Source organism: Delphinus delphis, chromosome 4 (assembly GCF_949987515.2).
Source record: "Delphinus delphis chromosome 4, mDelDel1.2, whole genome shotgun sequence".
In the NCBI taxonomy this organism is placed as follows: Eukaryota; Metazoa; Chordata; class Mammalia; order Artiodactyla; family Delphinidae; genus Delphinus; species Delphinus delphis.
In genome coordinates this window covers 94125420-94150174 of record NC_082686.1, presented here as the reverse complement: position 1 = coordinate 94150174, position 24755 = coordinate 94125420, and the positions used below count along the sequence as shown (strand labels likewise).

Sequence of the window (24755 nt, the reverse complement as noted above, 5' to 3'; positions counted from 1 at the left end):
TTCTTAACTTGCTCCAGGGACTTGTCTTTTTCTGGACAAAGAAAAGGGGGAAAGAGAGACAGACAGAGGGAAGCCCTTTAGTCACTCTCTCCTGTTGCCACCACGTAGGGCTCTGTCCTCTCTTCCTGGACTCCTACAAGAGTCTCCTCAGGCTCCTCCAGCATCCACTCTTGCTCTCCTCCCATCCAGCCTCCACGCTGCAAAAACAGAAGTCAGGACAAGCCTCCCCCCTGTGAGAACACTGCAGTGCTTTATCACTGTGCTTAGAATGTAGTCCTAACCCCTTGCTCTGGCTCACAACCATTGGGTTCTATTTTGAAAAGTCAGAATTGGTAGTGACCTTAGCAAAATATAGAGCACCATTTCCCCCAGCCCACCAAGAAGCAGTTAGATTCTGTCAATGCATGATGGTCATTGGTGGCAGGAGCTAGAGTCCCAAGTGCCCAGTGAGGCAGGCAGGTAACATAAGTGAGAAAGTACGAAGCTTGGGAATGAGGTGAATGGTGAACGGGAACACTCCTGTCTTCATCGATAAAGGAGCAGCTGCCAGTCACCTAAAGTAGGTTGTTGCATAAGGGAATGTAGGCCTAGATTTGCTGATTCCTTGGAATTTTTTTTAAAGGAAATGCTAAAAATCTGAATTATTATGTAAACCTTCCTAATGTTAAACTGATTCAGCAAATTCAAAAAACTTCAAAGATAAACTGCAAGTCAAACAACAGAACTGCACATGCAGGGTGTGGACATTGGCCTCCAGTTTGCAACTTTAAAAAAGTATTTTTATTTGAATAATTTCAAACTTATAAATGTTGCAAAAATAAAGAGATCAAGGAATATCTCTTTATTTTTTATCTCTTTATTTTTTATCTCTTTATTTTATGCTTTACCCAGATTCACATATTATTAACTTTTTACCCTATTTGCTTTACTATTTGATTTTCTCTCTTGCCTTTTCTCTCCTCTTAATCTGTATTTTTTCCTATTAGTTTTATACATCATGGTCCTTTACTGCTAAATACTGAAGTGTGTTTCCTAAGATATTTTTTTAAATAGCTACAATGCCATTACTTCATGACTTTACATCAATACCATACTTTTATCCAATCTGTCATCCACATTCCAGTTTCGTCAGTTGATGAAATAATGTCTGCGGTAGCATTTTTCTTCCCCTTGTAGGACAAGATCCATTCTAGGGTCAGATACAGCAGTTAGTTGTCATGTCTCTGTAGCCTTCTTTAATTTGGAACACTTCCACAGTATTTCATTGTCCTTTATGACACTGACTTTTTTTCCCCCAATCTTCTGCTTTAATAATGAAAACTGACATGTATACATACTTTTTCAAAAACAAAAGTGTTAAATATCACTAGCAGGGCAATAAGTTTAAAATTTTTTAAAAATTATGGCTAAATTGCAAACATACAGAAACATAGAGAAAATACTACAATGAACCCCCAGATAACCATCACTCAGATTTAACAATTATTAAGATCTTGCCACATTTGCATCATATCCCCTTTATTACTATTATTGTTGTTGTTGTTGTTGTTATTGTAGCATTTGGTAGCAACTCACAGATAACATATCAGTTACTCCTACATAGTTCAATATGGATCAACATAAGATTTTTTTTACATAACTGCAATGTCATTAACATCTAGGAAAACTGACAATAATACCTGGCATCATTTCATACCTTGGTCATATTCAGATTTTCCCAATTGTCTCAAAAATGTGTTTTAATATTGATTTCTTCTTCTGGGACTCCAAATGAAGTTTACTCATTGCCTGGGATTGTTAGGTCTCATAAATCTATTTAAATCTAGAATAGTCTCCCTTTTTGGAAATGGAATAGCTACTTTATATTTTAAATTTTAATTTAAAAAATTTTTATTGACATATAGTTGGCATACATTATAGTTTTCAGGTGTATCTCCCATCTTTTTAAAAATTCTTGATCAGTTGCAAAAAGTGAATCACTTTTGTTACCAATCTGAATTTGTGGTATCCTTTAACTTAATCTTCCCCCCCCATATTTCTTATAAATGGACAGTTAGTTCTGGAGCTTGATCAGATGCAGGTTTAACATTTGTGGGAGGCGTTCATCAAGGTAGTTCTATGTACTTCCTCTTCCAGCACACTGGGAGGCAACAGTGTTTGGCGGCCTCACTGTGATTAAATCGTTTGGGAATTATCCAATGCTTTTTTTTTTAAATCTTATTTATTTATTTGAAATATAGTTGACATACAGTATTAGTTTCAGGTATGCTACATAGTGATTCAAAATTTTTATAGATTACACTCCATTTAAAGTTATCGTAGGCTTTCCCTGGTGGCGCACTAGTTAAGAATCCGCCTGCCAATGCAGGGGACACGGGTTTGAACCCCGGTCCGGGAAGATCCCACATGCCGCGGAGCAGCTAAGCCCGTGTGCCATGGCCGCTGAGCCTGCGCTCTAGAGCCCACATGCCACAACTACTGAGCCCGCGTGCTACAGCTACTGAAGCCCGCGTGCCTAGAGCCCATGCTCCTCAACAAGAGAAGCCACCGCAGTGAGAACCTGCGCCCCGCAACGAAGAGTAGCCCCCACTTGCTGCAACTAGAGGAAGCCCGCGTGCAGCAACAAAGACCCAACGCCGTCAAAAATTAATTAATTAATTAAAAAATATAAATAAAGTTATTATAAAATATTGGCTGTACTCCCTGTGCTGTGCATTACATCCTTATAGCTTATTTACTTTATACATAGTAGTTTGTACTTCTCAATCCCCTACCCATATCTTGCCCCTCCCCAGTTCACTCTCCCCACTGGTACCCACTAGTTTGTTCTCTATATCTGTGAGACTGTTTCTGTTTTGTTATATTCATTTGTCTGTTTTATTTTTCAGATACCACATATAAGTGATAGCATACAGTGTTTGTCTTTGTCTGACTTATTTCACTAAGCACAATACCCTCCAGGTCCATCCGTGTTGTTACACATGGCAGAATTTCATTCTTTTTTGTGGCTGGGTAGATACTGACATTTCTGAAGAATACAGTTATGCCCACACACACCCCTCTCACCTTTAAAAATTTTTTTAATGGGAACATTACGTATTTTCTGGAATGTTGGTGGTTTCCTCATGATTAAGTCAAGGTTCTTCTGCAGCTTCTGGTCAAATAAATGGTTTTATTTTGTGTAAGAGAGCTATTTATCGGCATGCATCTGTAAGAGAGCTGTTTATTAGTATTGATATGTGAGGGAAGCAGATTGAGGTTTCTTGAAGAGAGTTGAGAAGTTGAAGCTATTGGGGTTCTTGCCAGGACAAGTCTGGGAGCCACCTTCAGCTGACAGCTGGTGCTGTTATTTACACTTATGTTTATCTGGGTATCTTTCTGTTCAGCTTGCTTCCTTATTTACTTATTTTTATGTAGTCATTTTGAAGAAGTGGTAAGATATTTTGGAATTTTATTCATAAGTTAGCCTTGCCGTTTTCCAGGTCCAGAATGACACTATTTCAAGGAATCTCATGTGCTAGTCCAGAAAAATGATAATACCAAGCAGGAGAGTTTATTTCTGACTTAAGGTGGAAGTAGAAATAATAGTTCTTGAATCGCTATTGGTACCTGACTATGAGACCCAAATCCAAAACCTGTTTTATTTTTGAAACTGGTATCATTGACTAAGAAATGATTTTTCTTTGCAGCGGAGAAGAATTAGAATGTAACCTGAAAGATCTTAGGCCAGCAACCGATTATCATGTGAGGTGAGTATTGGGGAATTCAGATTGCTAAAATAAATAATATGCTCCTTTCTAAAAGTGTTTGGTTAACAGCACTTGCCTAACTAAAAGTGTCAGTACCTTTGCTCATCGGCCATTCCTTGATGTCCTACACTTGAGAGCATAGAGATTGGGAGTCCACAGATGTGCTTCTGGTAATAGAAAAGTAGATGATACCCTGAACAGAATTTAAAAATTATTTTTGCGAAGTAATTTTTATTTTACGTAGTCTCCTAAGATCCGTTGGAATGCGTGGTTTAATATATAATATTTTTTTCTATAAAGCAATAATTTTTTACCATGGGTATATCAGTTATTATAGACCTTCCATGTAAACTATATGTTCAGCCAGTATGACTAAATAAAGTCCTTCCCATGTTTCAAGTTTGGACCTAAAAGGCAATACGTTTTGAAGTAAGTAATGCAAATATCAAAATTATCTCTAGCAAGAGCTAATGCAGTTTTCCAAAACAACTCACATAGTTTGCTACCGAGTCTGAACTCTCTACCGTGACTGCTCTGGAAGGCAGGGCTAGCTGATCTCAGGGAGAGACCCAGCCAACCACAGACCTGCGAGAACGAAAGTATCATCTAAGTGTTTACAGAGCTCATCTGATTACTCAAAGATACATCCATACATCCATCTGCAAACAGGCAGATTTTTAAATCTGAATGTGATCCATAATATCGTTTAAATTTTCATTTTAATTTAAACTTTCATTTTATTTAATTTTTAATTTGATCAGAAATTCTCATTTTATCTAATAGGGTGAACAACAACAAATTCTCCTTTCTTCAATTATATATGTATGTGTCAAGATTATGTAATAAAATTGCAACCATCAAGCACACACCCTTTATTACACTTTCCAAAGGTTAATTCACACCACACGTTCCCTCTGTGGTGGAGTAGAGGCACGGTAGCCTAGCAGGAAGAGCATATGTTAATTATTAGGCAGCTTGAGGTCTACTCTGGTTCTGCCCATCAGTTGACTGTTTTAACTTTGGTCAATCACAGAGAATCCATGCCACAATTTTCTTGGTAACAAAAGTAAGGAAAGTAGGGGGGTGTTTAGATTATAATATCTTATTAGCTGCACAAGTGTTTAAAACTATGTTTAAAGCAATACATAAAAGAGCAAGGTTTTTACATTCAGTCATAAAGTGTATATCTGCTTAGCTATTGTTTTGTTTAGATGAACTCTGTTGCAACCATCTTTTCCTATTTGAATCAAAACTTTTGGATTTTGAGTGAATTAGCTTTAGCCCAAACTTATTGAACTTTTCACACCGTCTGTACAAACAAAAAGATTTGTATAACTTGTGAAGCTGAGATAATAGTTTAACCATTCTTTGAAATGGTCGATTTAACAACAAACCAGAAAATGTAACACCATATAGGTAGTCCTGTAAATGTTCTCCATTAGACATTGTTAACATGTGTTTCCTTTTTTCTCTTTTAATGTTCATTGTCACTGCTTTACTAAAGGTTTACTTTATTAATTTTCTGCTCATCCATGAGTTGACAATAACTTCTAAAAAAATTTTAAATGTCACAGTCTGCCCTTTATTTACTGTCCTATCTGTTGTGTTGCCCTTTGTATCTTTTCAACGCCTCTTACAAAGGGTAAACTTGAGAATACTTGCTCATTAATTCTTTTTATGTATCTTATGAACACCTTAAACTTCTGGGCAGATGAAAGGAATAATTAATGGATTCCCCAAAAGACATAGGAGCATGAGGTAGTTACCACCTAGAGGCCTCGGATCCAAGACTGCCTCCTAACACATCGGGGATCCCACCCTTGTGACATATTTGACACTTGTGTGACACCACACATAAAGAGCCTAAGGCACCACCAGCGGTTACTTGGTCTAGTGCTCTGCTGGCCAGAGAGATGGAAAATTCTCCATCTCTTTGATCCTGATCTCTTTACTTTTTTATACAGCAGGTTCTCATTAGTTATCTATTTTATACACATCAGTGTATACATGTCAATCCCAATCTCACAATTCATACCACCACCACCACCACCACCCCCTGCCGCTTTCCCCCCTTGGTGTCCATATGTTTGTTCTCTACATCTGTGTCTATTTCTGGCTTGCACACCTGTTCATTTGTACGATTTTTCTAGATTCCACATATATGAATTTATATATTTGCTTTTCTCTTTCTGACTTACTTCACTCTGTATGACAGTCTCTAGGTCCATCCACGTCTCTACAAATGACCCAATTTCGTTCCTTTTTAAGGCTGAGTAATATTCCATTGTATATATGCATCATATCTTCTTTATCCATTCGTCTGTTGATGGGCATTTAGGTTGCTTCCATGACCTGGCTATCGTAAATAGTGCTGCAGTGAACATCGGGGTGCATGTGTCTTTTTGTTTTTTCCACATCTTTATTGGAGTATAAATGCTTTACAATGTTGTGTTAGTTTCTACTGTACAACAGTCAGCTATATGTATACATATATCCCCATATCCCCTCCCTCTTGAGCCTCCCTCCCCCCACCCTCCCTATCCCACCCCTCTAGGTCGTCACAAAGCACCAAGCTGATCTCCCTGTGCTATGCGGCGGCTTCCCACTAGCCATCCATTTTACATTTGGTAGTGTATATATGTCAGTGCTACTCTCTCACTTCATCCAAGCTTCCCCTTCACCCCTGTACCCTCAACCCCGTTCTCCACATCTGCCTCTTTATTACTGCCCTGCCACTAGGTTTATCAGTACCACTTTTTAAAATGTCATATATATGTATTAGCCAACGGTATTTGTTTTTCTCTTTCTGACTTCACTGTGTATGACAGATTCTAGGTCCATCCACCTGACTACAAATAACTCAATTTCGTTCCTTTTTATGGCTGAGTAATATTCAATTGTACATATGTGCCACACCTTCTTTATCTAGTCATCTGTTGATGGATATTTAGGTTGCTTCCGTGTCTGGCTCTTGTAAATAGTGCTGCAATGAACATTGTTGTATGTATATCTTTTTGAATTACGGTTTTTCTCAGCGTATATGCCCAGTAGTGGGATTGCTAGGTCATATGGTAGTTCTATTTTTAGTTTTTTAAGGAATTTCCATACTGTTCTCCGTAGTGGCTGTATCAATTTACATTCCCACCAACAGTGCAAGAGGGTTCCCTTTTCTCCACACCCTCTCCAGCATTTGTTGTTTGTAGAGTTTCTGATGATACCCATTCTAACCGGTGTGAGGTAATAATACCTCATTGTGGTTTTGATTTGCATTTCTCTAATAATTAGTGATATTGAGCAGGTTTCATGTGCCTCTTGGCCAACTGTATGTCTTCTTTGGAGAAATGTCTATTTAGGTCTTCTGCCTATTTCCTGATTGGGTTGTTTGTTTTTTTTTATATTGAGCTGCATGAGCTGTGTATGTATTTTGGAGATTAATCCTTTGTCCGTTGATTTGTTTGCAAATATTTTCTCCCATTCTGAGTTTCTTTTAGTTTCCTTTGCTGTGCAAAAGCTTTTAAGTTTCATTGCGTCCCAGTTGTTTATTTTTGTTTTTATTTCCGTTACTCTAGGGGGTGAGTAAAAAAGATCTTGCTGTGATTTATGTCAAAGAGTGTTCTTCCTATGTTTACTTCTAAGAGTTTTATAGTGTCTGGTCTTACATTTAGGTCTTTAATCCATTTTGGGTTTATTTTTGTATATGGTATTAGGGAGTGTTCTAATTTCATTCTTTTACATGTAGCTGTCCAGTTTTCCCAGCACCGTTTATTGAAGAGACTGTCTTTTCTCCATTGTATATCCTTACCTCCTTTGTCATAGATTAGTTGACCATAGCTGTGTGGGTTTATCTCTGGGCTTTCTATCCTCTTCTGTTGATCTGTATTTCTGTTTCTGTGCCAGTACCATATTGTCTTGATTACTGTAGCTTTGTAGTATAGTCTGAAGTCAGGGAGTCTGATTCCTACACCTCCCTTTTTTTCCCTCAAGATTACTTTGGCTATTTGGGGTCTTTTGTGTCTCCATACAAATTTTAAGGTTTTTTGTTCTAGTTCTGTAAAATATGCCATTGGTAATTTGATAGGGATTGCATTGAACCTGTAGATTGCTTTGTGTAGTATAGTCATTTTCACAATATTCATTCTTCCAATCCACGAACATGGTATATCTCTCCATCTGTTTGTGTCATCTTTGATTTCTTTCACCAGTGTCGTATAATTTTCTTAGTACAGGTCTTTTACCCCCTTAAGTAGGTTTATTCCTAGGTATTTTATTCTTTTTGTTGCAGTGGTGAATGGGATTGTTTCCTTAATTTCTTTCTGATCTTTCGTTGTTAGTGTATAGGAATGCAAGAGATTTCTGTGCATTAATTTTGTATCCTGCTACTTTACCAGATTTATTGATTAGCTCTAGTAGTTTTCTGGTGGCATCGTTAGGATTTTCTATGTATAGTATCATGTCATCTGCAAACAGTGACAGTTTTACTTCTTCTTTTTCAATTTGGATTCCTTTTATTCCTTTTTCTTCTCTGATTGCCATGGCTAAAACTTCCAGAACTGTGTAGAATAATAGTGGCAAGAGTGGCCATCCTTGTCTTGTTCCTGATCTTAGAGGAAATGCTTTCAGTTTTTCACCATTGAGAATGATGTTTGCTGTGGGTTTGTCATATACACCCTTTATTATGTTGAGGTAGGTTCCCTCAATGACCACTTTCTGGAGAGTTTTTTTTTTTTTCCCTGCGGTACGCGGGCCTCTCACCGCTGTGGCCCCTCCCGCCGCGGAGCACAGGCCCTGGACGTGCAGGCCCAGCGGCCACGGCCCACAGGCCTAGCCGCTCCACAACATGTAGGATCCTCCCGGACCAGGGCACGAACCCACGTCCCCTGAATCAGCAGGCGGACTCCCAACCACTGCGCCACCAGGGAAGCCCTCTGGAGAGTTTTTATCATAAATTGATGTTGAATTTTGTCAGAAGGTTTTTCTTCATCTATTGAGATGATCATATGGTTTTTATTCTTCAATTTGTTAATATGGTGTATCACATTGATTTGCATATACTGAAGATTCCTTGCGTCCCTGGGATAAATCCCACTTGATCATGGTGTATGATCCTTTTAATGTGTTGTTGGATTCTGTTTGCTAGTATTTTGTTGAGGACTTTTGCATCTATATTCATCAGTGATATTGGTCTGTAATTTTCTTTTTTTGTAGTATCTTTGTCTGGTTTTGGTATCAGGGTGATGGTGGCCTTGTAGAATGAGTTTGGGAGTGCTCCTTCCTCTGCGATTTTTTGGAAGAGTTCGAGAAGGATGGGTGTTAGCTCTTCTCTAAATGTTTGATGGCATTCACCTGTGAAGCCATCTGGTCCTGGACTTTTGTTCGTTGGAAGATTTTTAATCATAGTTTCAATTTCATTACTTGTGATTGTTCTGTTCATATTTTCTGTTTCTTCCTGTTTCAGCCTTTGAAGGTTATACGTTTCTAAGAATTTGTCCATTTCTTCCAGGTTGTCCATTTTATTGGCATAGAGTTGCTTGTAGTAGTCGCTCAGGATGCTTTGTATTTCTGTGGTGTCTGTTGTAACTTCTCCTTTTTCATTTCTAATTTTATTGATTTGAGTCCTCTCCCTCTTTTTCTTGATGAGTCCAGCTAAAGGTTTATCCATTTTGTTTATCTTCTCAAAGAACCAGCTTTTAGTTTTATTGATCTTTGTTATTGTTTTCTTTGTTTCTTGTTCATTTATTTCTTCTCTGATCTTTATGATTTCTTTCCCTCTGCTAACTTTGGGTTTTGTTTGTTCTTCTTTCTCTAGTTCCTTTAGGTGTAACGTTAGATTGTTTATTTGAGATTTTTCTTGTTTCTTGAGGTAGGATTGTATTGCTATAAACTTCCCTCTTAGAACTACTTTTGCTGCATCCCATAGGTTTTAGATCATCGTGTTTTCATTGTCATTTGTCTCTAAGTATTTTTATTTCCTCTTTGATTTCTTCAGTGATTTCTTGGTTATTTAGTAACATATTGTTTAGCCTCCATGTGTTTGTGTTTTTTACGTTTTTTTCCCCTGTAATTTATTTCTAATCTCACAGCATTGTGGTCAGAAAAGATGCTTGATATGACTTCAGTTTTCTTAAATTTACCGAGGCTTCATTTGTGACCCAAGATGTGATCTGTCCTGGAGAATGTTTTGTGTGCACTTGAAAAGAAAGTGTGTTTTGTTGTTTTCGGATGGAATGTCCTATAAATATAAATTAAATCTATCCTGGTCTGTTGTGTCATTTAAAGCTTGAGTTTCCTTATTAATTTTCTATCTTGATGATCTGTCCATTGGTATAAGTGAGGTGTTAAATTCCCCCACTGTTATTGTGTTACTGTCGATTTCCTCTTTTGTAGCTGTTAGCAGTTGCCTTATGTATTGAGGTACTCCTATGTTGGGTGTGTATATATTTATAATTGTTGTATCTTCTTCTTGGATTGATCCCTTGATCATTATGTCGTGTCCTTCCTTGTCTCTTGTAACATTCTTTATTTTAAAGTCTATTTTATCTGATATGAGTATTGCTACTCCCGCTTTCTTTTGATTTCCATTTGCATGGAATATCTTTTTCCATCCCCTCACTTTCAGTCTGTATGTGTCCCCAGGTCTGAAGTGGGTCTCTTGTAGACAGCACATCTATGGGTCTTATTTTTGGTTGGAACATTTAATCCATTCACGTTTAAGGTAATTATTGATATGTATGTTCCTATTACCATTTTCTTAATTGTTTTGGGTTTGTTTTTGTAGGTCCTTTTCTTCTCTTGTGTTTCCCACTTAGAGAAGTTCCTTTAGCATTTGCTGTAGAGCTGGTCTGGTGGTGCTGAATTCTCTTAGCTTTTGCTTGTCTGTAAAGCTTTTGATTTCTCCGTTGAATCTGAATGAGATCCTTGCTGGGTAGAGTAATCTTGGTTGTAGGTTCTTCCCTTTCATCACTTTAAATATGTCATGCTACTTCCTTCTGGCTTGTAGAGTTTCTGCTGAGAAATCAGCTGTTAACCTTATGGGAGTTCCCTTGTATGTTATTTGTCATTTTTCCCTTGTTGCTTTTAATAATTTTTCTTTGTCTTTAATTTTTGTCAGATTGATTATACTTTGTGTCTTGGCATGTTTCTCCATGGGTTTATCCTGTGTGGGACTCTCTGTGCTTCCTGGACTTGGGTGGCTATTTGCTTTCCCATGTTAGGGATGTTTTTGACTATAATCTCTTCAAATATTTTCTCAGGTCCTTTCTCTTTTCTCCTTCTGGGACACATTATAGACGCGAATGTTGGTGTGTTTAATGTGGTCCCAGAGGTCTCTTAGGCTGTCTTCATTTCTTTTCATTCTTTTTTCTTTATTCTGTTCCACAGCAGTGAATTCCACCATTCTGTCTTCCAGGTCATTTATCCGTTCTTCTGCCTCAGTTATTCTGCTATTCATTCCTTCTAGTGTATTTTTCATTTCAGTTATTGTATTGTTCATCTCTGTTTGTTTGTTCTTTAATTCTTCTAGGTCTTTGTTAAACACTTCTGACATCTTCTTGATCTTTGCCTCCGTTCTTTTTCCGAGGTCCTGGATCATCTTCACTATCATTATTCTGAATTCTTTTTTCTGGAAGGTTGCCTATCTCCACTTCATTTAGTTGTTTTTCTGCGTTTTATCTTGTTCCTTCATGTGGTACATAGTCCCCTGCCTTTTCATTTTGTCTGTCTTTCAGTGTGGTTTTTGTTCCACAGGCTGCAGGATTGTAGTTCTTCTTGCTTCTGCTGTCTGCCCTCTGGTGGATGAGGATATCAAAGAGGCTTGTGCAAGCTTCCTGCTGGGAGGGACTGGTGGTGGGTAGAGCTGGGTTTTGCTCTGGTGGGCAGAGCTCAGTGAAACTTTAATCCACTTGTCTGCTGTTGGGTGGGACTAAGTTCCCTCCCTGTTGGTTGTTTGGCCTGAGGCGGCCCAGCACTGGAGTCTTCAGGCCCTTTGGTGGGGCTAATGGTGGACTCTGGGAAGGCTTAAGCCAAGGAGTACTTCCCAGAACTTCTGCTGCCAGTGTCCTTGTCCCCATGGTGAGCCAGAGCCACCCCCTGCCTCTGCAGGATACCCTCCAACACTAGCAGGTAAGTCTTGTTCAATCTCCTGTGGGGTCACTACTCCTTTCCCCTGGGTCCTGATGCACACACTCCTTTGCGTGTGCCATCCAAGAGTGGAGTCTCTCTTTCCCCCAGTCCTGTTGAAGTCCTGTAATGAAATCCCTATAGCCTTCAAAGTCTGATTCTCTGGGAATTCCTCCTCCCATTGCCAGACCCCCAGCTTGGGAAGCCTGACATGGGGCTCAGAACCTTCACTCTAGTGGGTGGACTTCTGTGGTATAATTGTTCTCCAGTTTGTGGGTCACCCACCCAGCGGTTATGACTTTATTGTGATTGCACCCCTCCTACCATCTCATTGCGACTTCTCCTTTGTCTTTGGATGTAGGGTATCTTTTTTGGTGAGTTCCAGTGTCTTCCTGTCAATGATTGTTCAACAGTTACTTGTGATTCCGGTGCTCTCTCAAGAGGGAATGAACATATGTCCTATTGCGCCATCTTCCAGAACACATCGCTTTTAGTATTTTTAAAAAATTCTTTCCTCAGAAAAATGTCTACATACAGTCCCAATTGTAGTTACTTTGCCCTGGCTCTTCCACAGTCCATATAGATCATTCATTCCCTTTCCCTATACAGCCTTTCATTTTTCAAGCTAGAGAATACTCTTAACACTTCCAGCCCCTATGTAGAGTCAGTCTCTTCTGCCTTGAATTGCTTTGGGAGGCACCTTGATGACATAGTAGGCAGACCTTGGAATTTGGAATTAATGACTCAGGCACTTACTGAGGGTATGTGATTAGGCAAGCCATGTAAGCTTCAATGTCCTTGTTTTCTCATTCATAAAATGAGGATAATAACGATACCAGCCTCAGAAAGATGGTGTGAGAGCAAATGAAATATATGTGCAAATCTATTATAAATCTGTAACACCTATAAATGTTTTGTTTGTTTTGTTTTTCCAAAGTGGTTGCAGATTTTCCACACTAATAATAAAAAGGACTTCATGATGGAGTTTGACCATACCACTCATTATTTTATTGAGATAAAGATATATCATAATTGGAGCTGAAAAAAGCAGAGCAAAAATCTCTTTTTATGATGCAGTTAACATTCTCAAAATCTTAGTTCCAGGAATGTAAGCTTTTATCAACACAGTAGCCTCAAATATAATTTTAAATTTAATAGTCACCTATAAGGCCTCAAAAAGCTACATGGAAATATTTCCTAACTTTTCCACAACAGAAGCTCCAAACGAATTCCATTACTGTACACCTGCAAAATGAACAATTATATTTATTACTGTTTTCATTTATTTGTACATTACCAATTTAGAAAGTGTCGCCTTATAGGAAGTCTGGAGAGCCAATGATAAAAACAGATGTTTCTTGTAGCAGTGTCAAGCAGGCTGTATTCTCCTTCTAGTTGTTAATAGTGCACATTGACAAAGGCCTGCAGAAGTCTCTGTTCAAATCACTCTTCCGTAGAGTGAAAGGTTTCTTTCTCAGCTCAGGTACTGACATCTCACCTAGGGCTCCTTTCTTGTTGCTCTTGCTTTTGCTATTCTGATTTCATCCCCTTCACATTGCTTGCTTGGTATCTTTATGGAATTCTTTTTCTCATTTTCAGTTTTTTCCTCCCTCCTGTTAGTGAGTATGGTCAGAGTTCACCAGTCAGATACACAACCATTTTTTAAAGTAGCAGCCTCTCAGTCATGGAGTTCTGTCATTGAACTGTACAGTGCTTGGCATCAGTTCCTAGGCAAGAAGAGTTCTTGAATTCTACTTGCCATCATCTCACTGTTATTGGGAATAATTTATTAAGAGACCAGTGGCATCCTTGAGACGGTGCTATAGGTTATGTGTCTGTAGCTGTTCAGATTGGCGCTTGCTATGCCCTTTAGTCCAAATTCCACATTGAAAATTGTATCCTGAGACATTTCAGGTTTTAAAGATTATTTTCCTCACTTTTTGCTATATATTTTCGTGTCATTGCTCCACATCTATCTGACCACTTTTTTTTTTCTCCTAGTGATTGAGGAAAGTAATTCATCAATAATTCCTCTATTATGTTGATTTAAAAAATTTAGGTGTTGGGTCCTGGGTTATTTTTATTAAAGTCATCACTTTTATATTAGTTTCCCAGTTCTTACACAGATTGCTTTTTTTGGTTTAATGTTGGCTGAATGTTTAAAAGGAATCAATTTGTAATTGTCAAAGTGTATTTATTCAGTGTTTCCATATAGGGTATTTTGTTATGGAATGACGCCACCAATGCAGAATCTCCTCTGTGTGTGTGTGTGTGTTGAGGAAGAGAGGAATGAGAAAAATCCAACACATACATACATACAAATAAATAACATTCTGTTTTATAATACTTAGGCATAAGTATGTAACTTTACAATCACAAACATTTGTATATTCATTTATTTATACACATACAAAGAAAAGCATATTCCTCTTTTTTTTTTTTTTTTTTTTTGCGGTACGCGGGCCTCTCACTGCTGTGGCCTCTCCTGCCGCGGAGCACAGGCTCCGGACGTGCAGGCCCAGTGGCCACGGCTCACGGGCCCAGCTGCTCCGGGGCACGTGGGATCCTCCTGGACCGGGGCATGAACCCACGCCCCCTGCATGGGCAGGCGGACCCACAACCACTGCGCCACCAGGGAAGCCCACATATTCCTCTTTTAATTGGTAGTTTTATAATTAATAGTCGCATTGAAACAATCATTTTACTGTGAGAGTCAAGAATTTATATTTTTATCAATGATAGGATAATCAGGAATTTGAGTGTTGGAATGGATAGCAATTTCAATGCAGAATTTGAGGCCGTTTTCCAGTCATTGTCATAAACAATTTGGCAAAGAGGTTGCCGAGAGATGATATCATGTAATAACATTTCCCAGAAAAATTATGTGATGAAACAATCCAAAAATATGTGGTTGACCAGCTCAGTGTGGAGTTATGAAATAGGTGTTATTTTATTTTATTTTAACATCTTTATTGGAGTATATTTACTTTACAGTGGTGTGTTAGTTTCTGCTTTATAACAAAGTGAATAAGCTATACGTACACTTATATCCCCATATCCCCTCCCTCTTGCGTCTCCCTCCCACCCTCCCTATCCCACCCCTCTATGTGGTCACAAAGCACCGAGCTGATCTCCCTGTGCTATGCAGCTGCTTCCCACTAGCTATCTATTTTTTATTTCGTAGTGTATATGTGTCCATGCCACTCTCTCACTTCCTCCCAGCTTACCCTTCCCCCTCCCCGTGTCCTCAAGTCCATTCTCTATGTCTGCGTCTTTATTCCTGTCTTGCACCTAGGTTCCTCAGAACCATTTTTTTTTTGGTTCCATATATATGTGTTAGCATACGGTATTTGTTTTTCTCTTTCTGACTTATTTCACTCTGCATGACAGGCTCTAGGTCCATTCACGAAATAGGTGTTATTGACTAGAAATTGCAGCTCCTGGTATGTTACAGACGTGCTGGAGGAAAGGGGAGGCAAATTTCTGAAATTCTTGGAGCACCTGTTCCATACACATTTAGTTGGTACTTAAACTGAAACAAATGTGCAAACCCAACACAAGATTAGTTATATCCTTAGAAAAGTGTATTCCTCTTTGCTGGTATAAATGCTAAAAGAACTGAATTGTTTGCTGATATATTTAACTTAGGACACTCGTCCTACTCCACAGATCTTCCTGTCATATCGTGGTATTTAGAGAAAACACATCACCATCGTGTGAGAAACATGATTGCAACATGCTTCAAAATGTAATGTCATTTACAGAGACTTTTCTGTGAAAATTACTGGTAAAAGCGGAGCAGGTAGTTATTACAGTTATTAGTTGCTATCTATTTACTGAACAATTTGAATTGACAGATGTAATCATGAGGTACTTAGATATCATGTGAAGTTTTAGGTACTGAGTGCAGCACATTTATATTGCCACGTGAAATAGATCTTGTTTCCTTTGCAGACAGACTTTTTACAAGTGCAGAGCATTGACTCCTCATTTAGACAAACTATAACATTCTCTGAGTTTAAAGACAAGGGCACTAACTCCTGCCGACCCGTACAACTGTCCGTCCTCAAGTACCCCAGATTTTTACTTGTGCTATCAGGTTCCTTCGTTCCTACTGTCATCCTCCCAACCTGGCTGTCAGGAGCCTCCTTCTCTCGTGTTTCTCTAGCCCGATAAGTATGGATTTGTGACTCCAAGAATCTCATTGAAAAGAAAGAATGAACTTGACTGAGTCCAGCTCTCCCCAGATAACTAACTGCAGTCTGCTAGTCCTTGGCAGGCCCTTTCCCTACCTCCTTTCCTCTGCTCTGTTACCCAATGGATTTTTTTTTTTTTTTTTTTTACCCAATGGATTTTTGGTGCTGACTGTTTTTGTGGATATTTAGGACTTGGTCTGTCTGAGTATAGTCTGAATTCATAAGCAAATGCCTAGTGACTGCAACATGAGATACCTCCTGGGAACGGAAGGGGGGAAAGAGGATTGGGTAAAAGGCAGCGAAAAAGCAATCTCAATTCCGGGGAGCAGTAGGGAGTGGTGGGGACTCTGAACTGGACAGCACTTGCCCATCTAAAGGGGGAGCTGCTCTCAGTTTCATTTAATTCCCGTCATTCAGGTCTGCAGCTCAGTGTTGCTAGAACTTCTGGTTTTTAAGAGAAGGCAGAGGTTCATTTTTTTCAACGAGAGATCTCCATTTTTTTTCAGCATTGGCTTCATTTTTAACTTTGTGTTTCTGAAGATTTCAGTTATAGTCAAAAGTGGACAGTAATTTAATGAACTCTCATATACCCACCACCCAACTTTTTATTTCCTTGGTGCCTTCTGCTACGCCCTCCCCCAACAGTTATTTTGAAGTAAAGTCCGGTCATCATATTATTTCACCTGCGAACCACATTACCATCATCACACACCCCATGCCCATCCAAAATAAACAAAAATGGTAAATTCCTTCATGTCTTTAAAATCCAGACACTGTTCCCATTTCCTCAACTGTCCTAAAAATGAAGGTTTTATTTCTTCAGTTTGTTGTAATTGGAATTCAGATGTGGTTTGAGTATTGTGTTTGGCTTATAGCTCTTACATTTAAGCTATAGGTTTTCCCTCCATCCCTTTTTTCTCTTCTTGCAATTTATTTGTTGGAATAAATTTTTTTTTTGTCCTGTAGACTTTTCCACACTGTGAATTAGCCTGATTGTATCCTGTAGTGTTGCTTAATAATGTTCTCTCCATGTTTCCTATAAAGCAGTGAAGAGGCTTAATCAGATACAGGTTCAGTTTTTCTGGCAGGGATTTTATAGATAGTGGCATGGTCTCTCATTAGGAGTGCATGTCTCTTTTTTGGTGATCGTTGCCTATGTCCTTTAATTCGTAGGTGGCAGTAATATTTTAAAACACTATATTCCTTCCCTCCCCCCACACGTATTTTGGGCAAAATACAGTCGATAAGCCATCAGTTGGAGAATTCAACGGATCTGTTAAAGTTCAGGCTGGAACCCTGCCCATGTCTGGAACATTCTGTGATTCATTTTTAAGTAACTTAACGCCCAGTGAACCTGTCCTGATACACGGAAATGATCTTGCCAACTCTCCTGTTTCATTTTCTGTTACCATGTTCCTACTTACAGTGAATGCAAAAAGGAGCGTTTCTGTCATCAGGTTGGGTGAAGAGCATCCTAATGAGAGGTATCTTTTGTTTGGATCAAATATCACGGTGTCCTCCCCTAAGGCAAACAAGTCAAATATCCAGTAAATATGTATCTTACCTTTTAGAATGGAAGGTAGGCATGTCTGTTAGGACTTTCGACTTGCATGGCCTCTATAAATATTTTGTGGTGGACTTCAGGTGTATGATTTTTAAAATCCTTTCTCCTCAGTTAGGTCCTATTTTCCATAATGTTATCTGTAGCTGTTATTTATTCATTGGGTAGAGTGAGGGGAAGTGGATTGCAGGATGAATAGGACAGTAGGGAATATAGTATAGCAGTTAGATCTCCATGACTGAGTACAATTGATCCAACTTTCTAGCTGTGTAGCTTTGGGAAATTTACTTCACCTCTCTAGTCTGAGTGTTCTTCTGTCTTTAATGGCAGCTCATAAAGAGTTGTTAAGAATTAAGGACTTGATGTACTTACAAATTCTGAATAGCTTAATCCGTGCATCTTCTTTAGGCAGCAAAGATTCCTTTGTTGTCTTTTTAAAAGAGTATGTTTTCAAGGTTTCTTTTTAATGCCCAATATTTAAAAAATGAAAAAGTAGAAAAGAAGATGGTAAAAATCAGCATAATCCTATTTTGTGCTATTTGAAAGGAGTGTAGTTTTATAATAGTGTGTTATATGCTTTTTTTTCCACAGCTTCTCTGGAGAAATCAGGTCCATATGTTGAGTATTGAGCCAGGCATTTTAATGTGCAGAATGCACATCCTTCATCTTGGCTCCAGGTGTAAGAGTTAGATGTTCACATGGATAAACTGTACCTGAACTGTACCATGTTTTTAATGAATTAGAAGAGAGATGCATTTGGCAGTAGCGAGCCTGTTTCTGTGTGTGAAACGTCCTTATTTCTACCTAAATATCTGCAGTATTATCAACAGTTCAAAGATGATATCTACTTTGTTGTTTGTACTTCTACCTCTCTCTCTCAGTTTGTGGACTCTCATCACTGCTTCTTGTCTCCTTTGGCCCAACCGTTATCTGTACTTTTAGCCTTTTTCCAGACAAAGTCAACCAGAGAGTGCCTTGATGGATTTTCGAATATATACTTGGAGGCCATTTTGGGGAATAAGTATATTTCCTTATTGAGCATATTCTTTTCCAGTCAGTAGACTCTGCCTGTCTTAAATGGGGCTGGGTGGCTCTGACAGTTAGTGGGAGGAGAGAACGCATTGAGACACATCGCCTGCTGGGATGATTTTCCCCTGAAAATGCTGACCATAGTTAGGTCAGGACAAGACCAGTAAAGAGGAATAAGGGTCATGGTGTGTACTACATAAGAAATTCTGTTCTCTGTGGAAGGTCCTGGGGCAAAGCTGAGATAAAAACCCCGGTCTTCTGTGATGGGCCTCTGCCACTGACTGTATTTGTCTGTCTGTTTTCAGGGTATATGCTATGTACAATTCCGTAAAGGGATCCTGCTCTGAGCCGGTTAGCTTCACCACCCACAGCTGCGCACCCGAGTGTCCTTTCCCGCCTAAGCTGGCACACAGGAGCAAAAGTTCACTAACCTTGCAGTGGAAGGTGGGTAGCACAAAGTGGCAGGAATATTCTGAAGTCTGTAGCCATTTGAAACGTTTATTTAGCAGTATTCCAGTTTGGTGATGGTGTTTCATTTTCTGCATAGTGACTATGTGAAACAAATTATAATGATATCAAAAGTTGCCGTCTCTATAAAAATTGGGCAAAAGGATGGGAGAGGGAACTGTGAAATCAAGTTTTAGCTTTCTTTTCAGGGTCATGAGCAACACTTTATAAGTGATATAAATACTTAAGATACCTAAATGTCATCACTTTCTGATAGTTTAACTCATTGCAGTAGACATTTGAGGACTTGAGTAAAACGTTTTTGTGAAGAAAGATTTAGAGATAAAGTAGGTTTATGGGTCCATTGGCTTCTTTCAGTGGTGACTCTGCAATGTCTAATATTTAAAACTGCCTAGAATGTTTAGTGTTCTAAACTACATTAAGGTTTCATTAATTTTGACTAATTAGGCCTTAGGTCAGTTAGGATTACTAATTATTTTTTTAACATCTGAATCATGTAGTAGTTTTCATGAAATACAACTTTTTGGCTACAAATAACTCTCGTTAAAGAGAGGTCCTTAAAGTAGTATATCATTGACTTATCAGTCACAGTTGTGTGTTTGTAAGAAAATAGTAGATTATGTTATCAATCTCTATAGTAATTATTTCTGTATATTTATACTTTAAAATATAGTTCAAAATGTAAAATTTATAGCGGTAGAGATAATAAAGATTTGTGGTATTGGGGGAAAACACTGATGTGCAAATAAGATGACTAGGGAGATTCCTTATTGGTGAACAAATACTTTGTTCTTTTGTTCTTAGACCAGAGGGTCAAATTTATCTTGGGAGTTGATAAAAGCAGTTGAGAGTAGTGGTTAGCAACAAAGCATGGACTTCTGCAGACCCCTCTCGTAGCCAGTGGCCAGCATTGAGTGTGTTATTTGGACAAAGGCAAAGTTGTAGAATCTGAACTATTTTATTTTCCTTCCTGGCTTCCAGGGATAATCCAGGTCAGTGATTCCCTACCTTTTCAGAGTTTTAACACCCAACTGGTCATCATTGTTTAAGTCCTTGGAGCATATACGTCCATTTTAAAATGTGTTCTGTATTTATACATATACGTATGTAAATATATCTTAAGGAAAGAGTTAAAATCCATTTTGTTTGGAAAGTATAAGAAATCTTAAAGATTACCAGAGGGACCCTGGGGTCTTATAAACCTAAAGTTGGGAATCACTGATACATACTCTGCTTAAAACCTGGATGAAATTCGGGCCTCAGGCAGACCAGCAACTTCTAGAAAAAGATTTCTTACTAGGAGGAAAATGTTTCACAATTTCTTTCTCCCTTTATTTAATTGTAAATCAGAAGCGTATTATTGTTCCATTCAGTTACGTGCAAACTTGAAAGTTCTGGATTCAGTTCAGTTTTCATGTTCTTAGAACAGATTTTCCAATAACGGTGCTCCAGTTGGGGGTACAAGGACAGGGCGACCATGCTCTGGCTGCCCCCCTGTCCTTGAAGCCACCAAGACACTGAGAGAGCTCAGGGCCCTCTAATGTCATCCAGTTAGCGCCAGGAGATAGGGCAACACAAACACCAGGGGCTGTGTCCCCACCCTCAAGGAATCAGGGACTCGGTGGTGGGGCAGGACATCAGAAAGGAATATATGAGCATCATAAATGTAGTTCTTACCTGAGAAATGGGTTCTCAGCTAAAACCTTGATTTTGTCCGTTATTTAGACCTTTAAATGTAACCCTATCCTTTCTCCCAAATCGAGCCCACAAAAGCCTGAAATTACAGTTTAGTAGAACATACATCACTCACGTGTAATTGGGGCTTGGAACTCTAAGATTATATGACTCAGAAGAAAGAAGGAGGAAGGAAGGAAAGGCCAGGGTGAAGAGTTTCTTTATTAATTAATATTTACTGAGCCCTCGATGTTAATACATTTATTATTAACAATAATAATGCAACAGCTACTGTTTACTGACGGCTTCCTGTAACACCGGGGCAGTTTAGTAAGTGATTTACATATATTCTCCCAATTCCTTATCACACCCATCCATTCTTGGAATAAGAAACTAAGCATTGTTATTAAGCAACTTACATCAGACCACTTGTGACAGACAGCCGAGAGGGGCTTCAGTGTAGCTCTGGTGACCTGGCTGCCTTTGCTGGGGGCAGGTCACCACATTCTATGGGGCCCTGGCTCTTTTCCTGGGAAGAGCCAGGCCCAGGTGCGTTTGTGCTTGGGAGACATCATCCTACTACCTTAGTGCTGTGAGTGACTCCACAGTAGCACCCCCTTCTGGCAGCTCTGACCCTACAAAGCACTCTTTTCTCCAGAGTTCTTTACTCCTCTTCCCATTGTCCAAAGCCTGCTTTCTCAGTAAAGCAGATCTCAGCATGCTTTTAGGAGGAAAGCAAATGATGAAACTTCTTTTTGCTAATATGATAAGGGCTAATTGCCCCTGGTAATCTATCCAGGAGATCCTGGTTTTTCTCATTTTTTTAAAAAAGGGCAACCTTAATGCCACAGAAGGCTTTCTAATCTTATACTCTTAAAACAACAAAAACTGTATGGGGGAAGTTACAAAAATATGGACTTTAGACTCTTGAACCTAGGGTGGGTCAGCTTTATCTTATCAGACCCCAAACAGTGTCTGTGTTTCTCCCCTGTCTTTTTTCTCCTCCACCCTTTAATTTAACATGCCTCTTAAAAGTTTTATCCCCGGAGGAGGAAGTAGGGCACCAGGTGAATGTAAAGGTAGAGGTGGTGGGGAAGGGGGGCTTGGCTGTTCGTGGGGTACAATTTATTAATAGTGGGGCGCTCTCTACTAGCTGACTTGTAATAAAATTGGTTTTGTGATAATGTTTGAAGAAGCAAATACAGGAGGTATCCAGGGTTATCCCCCTGCAGGGAGAGTACAGTACTAGCATGGACATTGTATTTGAACCAAGTGGAGAGCTCATAACTTTTAACTGTGAACAACTTTCTCTAATCTCATTTTATTTATTTATTTTTTTAGGCACCAATTGACAACGGTTCAAAAATCACCAACTACCTTTTAGAATGGGATGAGGTAATCATATTTTTATGTTCATCCATCTAAAACACCTTTTAAAAATGAAATTGCTGAACAAATGTCATTTTATTCTTTTTTGAAGATATGCTAAACACATGGAAAAAATAATGTAAGTAGAGAAAAATTTAAACCAATAGTTATTGACTGTGGAAAATGAAGATGGACTGAAGTGTAGTGAATTGTGCATTAAAACATATTTACATGACTTATTTGCAAGACATGCTACTGAAAGAAAAGATAGGATCTTATCTATTTTGGAGACCCTAGTGTCTGACCAAGAATTGACTTATTTGTTATCTTGAGTGCCCAGGGCCAGCCTGCATAGATGGTTTCCATAAGGTAAACCACACTGCAGCCTGGGAAGCCTAGTTTGTTTCTCTGTGGGAGCAGGGCAGGGGAGACGACAGTACCTGGAGGTCTCACCCACCTGCGAGCACCCTACTGGCTAGACCATCCTCGAAGGGGGGTGCCCCCTTTGCTGTTTCTGTCACCAGAGGCCTTGGATGGTATCCGTGGTGAAGTCTTCTTACACTCTAGGCCACTCTCTGCTGAACGGTGACCCCTTGCTTTCCTGGCCTCACTAACACTGCACAGAATCTCAGGCAGGAACACGGGATGCAGAAATCTTCTGTTTCTAAAAAGCAATGATACTATTCTTGTATATCTTAATTCCGTTCATTCATTTACCTGTGTTTTATTCTCTTTCTGTGATCAAGCAAACAGACTAAGGATTTTAAGAATAGGAAATGTTGACTTTGGAGAGTAATGCAAGTTAACTAGTCTTTGTGACTTAAATTTAGGGGCCCTGAAAGATTCAGAACACAGGCTTAGGCAAAAAGCCACTTGTCAAGTGTGGGAAAAATATTTTAACCCAATGTAAAATGAAAACGGATGAAATTCTCATGACGAAATTTTGATGTGGGAAGGGGGCTCTTTGTCACTTTTTGCAGAAGCATATTTTCCCATCTGGGTTGCATCTGAACAGCTAGAGTTCCAAGTTACCAAAGACAATGATCTATTGTTCTTAGGATCCTTGTGAGTAGTTCCTATGTACAGATTGGTGAAATCTCAGACTTAACCAGTATATTTTACAGATTAGGTGGATTTCATTTTAAGGCGGCTTGATTGGAAAGTGAAACCACCCCCTATGGCCCTTGTGGTTGAGGTTTTATATCAAGATAGAGTTTACCTAGTAAAGAGGAGCTTTTTTCCTCTCCATATCTTCTCAGAGCACTGGTGAGTGTGTGTGTGTGTGTGTGTGTGTGTGTGTGTGTGTGTGTGTATGCGTGTCTGTCTGTCTGTCTGTCTCCTGTGTTTTTGGCTGCTTCTCTGTCTTGGACCATGGCTTCATAAGTTAAGTAAGGTCAGTGGGAAACCTCAAGAAAAACCCAGGTGCTGCAGGAAATAGTAATGGTGACTCAGTTGTTGGCCACCTTACCTTTGAATTTGACTTTAAAGTGTCCTGGCATGATGCTGGGAGGAAACATGCTACAGCCTCCCATGAAATGGAGAAGCTCTGTCTGATGATCATTTGTACTCAGTAGGACCCACTATGGACGAGTGACCACAGAATGTGAAGTTGTTTATTTTGGGCCTTCTCCTGCCTTTCCCGTCCTTGCTCTCCTTCCATCTTGCCCTCACTTCCATCCTAATTCTTCTGTCTTCCCCTTTCCTCTTTATATTCCTTCCCACCTTTGAATGCCTGTTGGTGTCGGTTCTGGTGAGCTTTCCTGGAAATTCCAGGCTAATTGACTATAGGCCTTTTGCCAACACAGGAATCCTTTTATGTCCTGTGGCTTAATATTCTTCAAGGAAGAAAATCAAATGTACAAACAGAGAACAACATCTGACCTGCAGCAAGTGAGAGCACGTGAGGCGCTGGCTCTCCCTCCAAAACCTTCTGCTGGTGGTGTCTGAGCCAGGTGCACCTGGTACAAGTCTCCTTCCAGACCGTGCCCTGGTGGAGAATGGTGGGGCAGGAGAACAGGAGGGGTGTTCAGCTGAAGTTCCTCCCCCCACGCCCAACCCTTTCCACAGCCAGAGCTCGCCTCTCCCAGCCATGCCCTCATGGCCTCTCTGGCACCCAGGGGGCTGTAGAAACAAGCTTAAAGGGCAGAAAGGTGGGTGGGTGCACAAAGGAGCAGATCCCCGCCTGAGAGGGAAGCAGGTATTGTTCAGTCTCGAAGAAGCTTTTGTTCAGGAGTCTCACCCCACCCCATTCCTGCTGTGGCACCTGGTCTGAGAATCACAGCTTGGGGTGAGGTGACCCCATCTACATACATGCACCACGAATGTCTCATCCCATATTTTTATTATATCAGCCCTGGCTAGAGTTCCCAGAATTTATTCTTTTGCTCAATTTTGTTTTAAACATTTATTTCATTTATTTTTTATTTTTTTGGCTGCGTCAGGTCTTAGTTGCGGTACACAGGATCTTCATTGGGCACACGGGCTCTTCGTTGTGGCACACAGGCTTCTCTCTAGTTGTAGCATGCAGGTTTGCTTTCTGTAGTTGAGGCGCAGGCTCAGTAGTTGTGGCACGCGGTCTTAGTCACCCTGTGGCAT

The 24755-nt window shown here is 39.5% G+C and overlaps 1 protein-coding gene across 6 annotated transcripts in view; it reads left to right on the top strand.

Moving 5' to 3' along the window:
* Window positions 1–24755, top strand: part of FNDC3B (fibronectin type III domain containing 3B) — a 358288-nt gene that overhangs the window by 256058 nt on the left and 77475 nt on the right. For all 6 annotated transcript variants that reach the window (XM_060011135.1, XM_060011133.1, XM_060011137.2 and 3 more), the window contains exons 9-11: window positions 3690–3749; window positions 18956–19094; window positions 22134–22187. In XM_060011135.1, the coding sequence (XP_059867118.1) occupies window positions 3690–3749; window positions 18956–19094; window positions 22134–22187 (253 nt within the window). The remainder of the gene's footprint in view (window positions 1–3689; window positions 3750–18955; window positions 19095–22133; window positions 22188–24755) is intronic.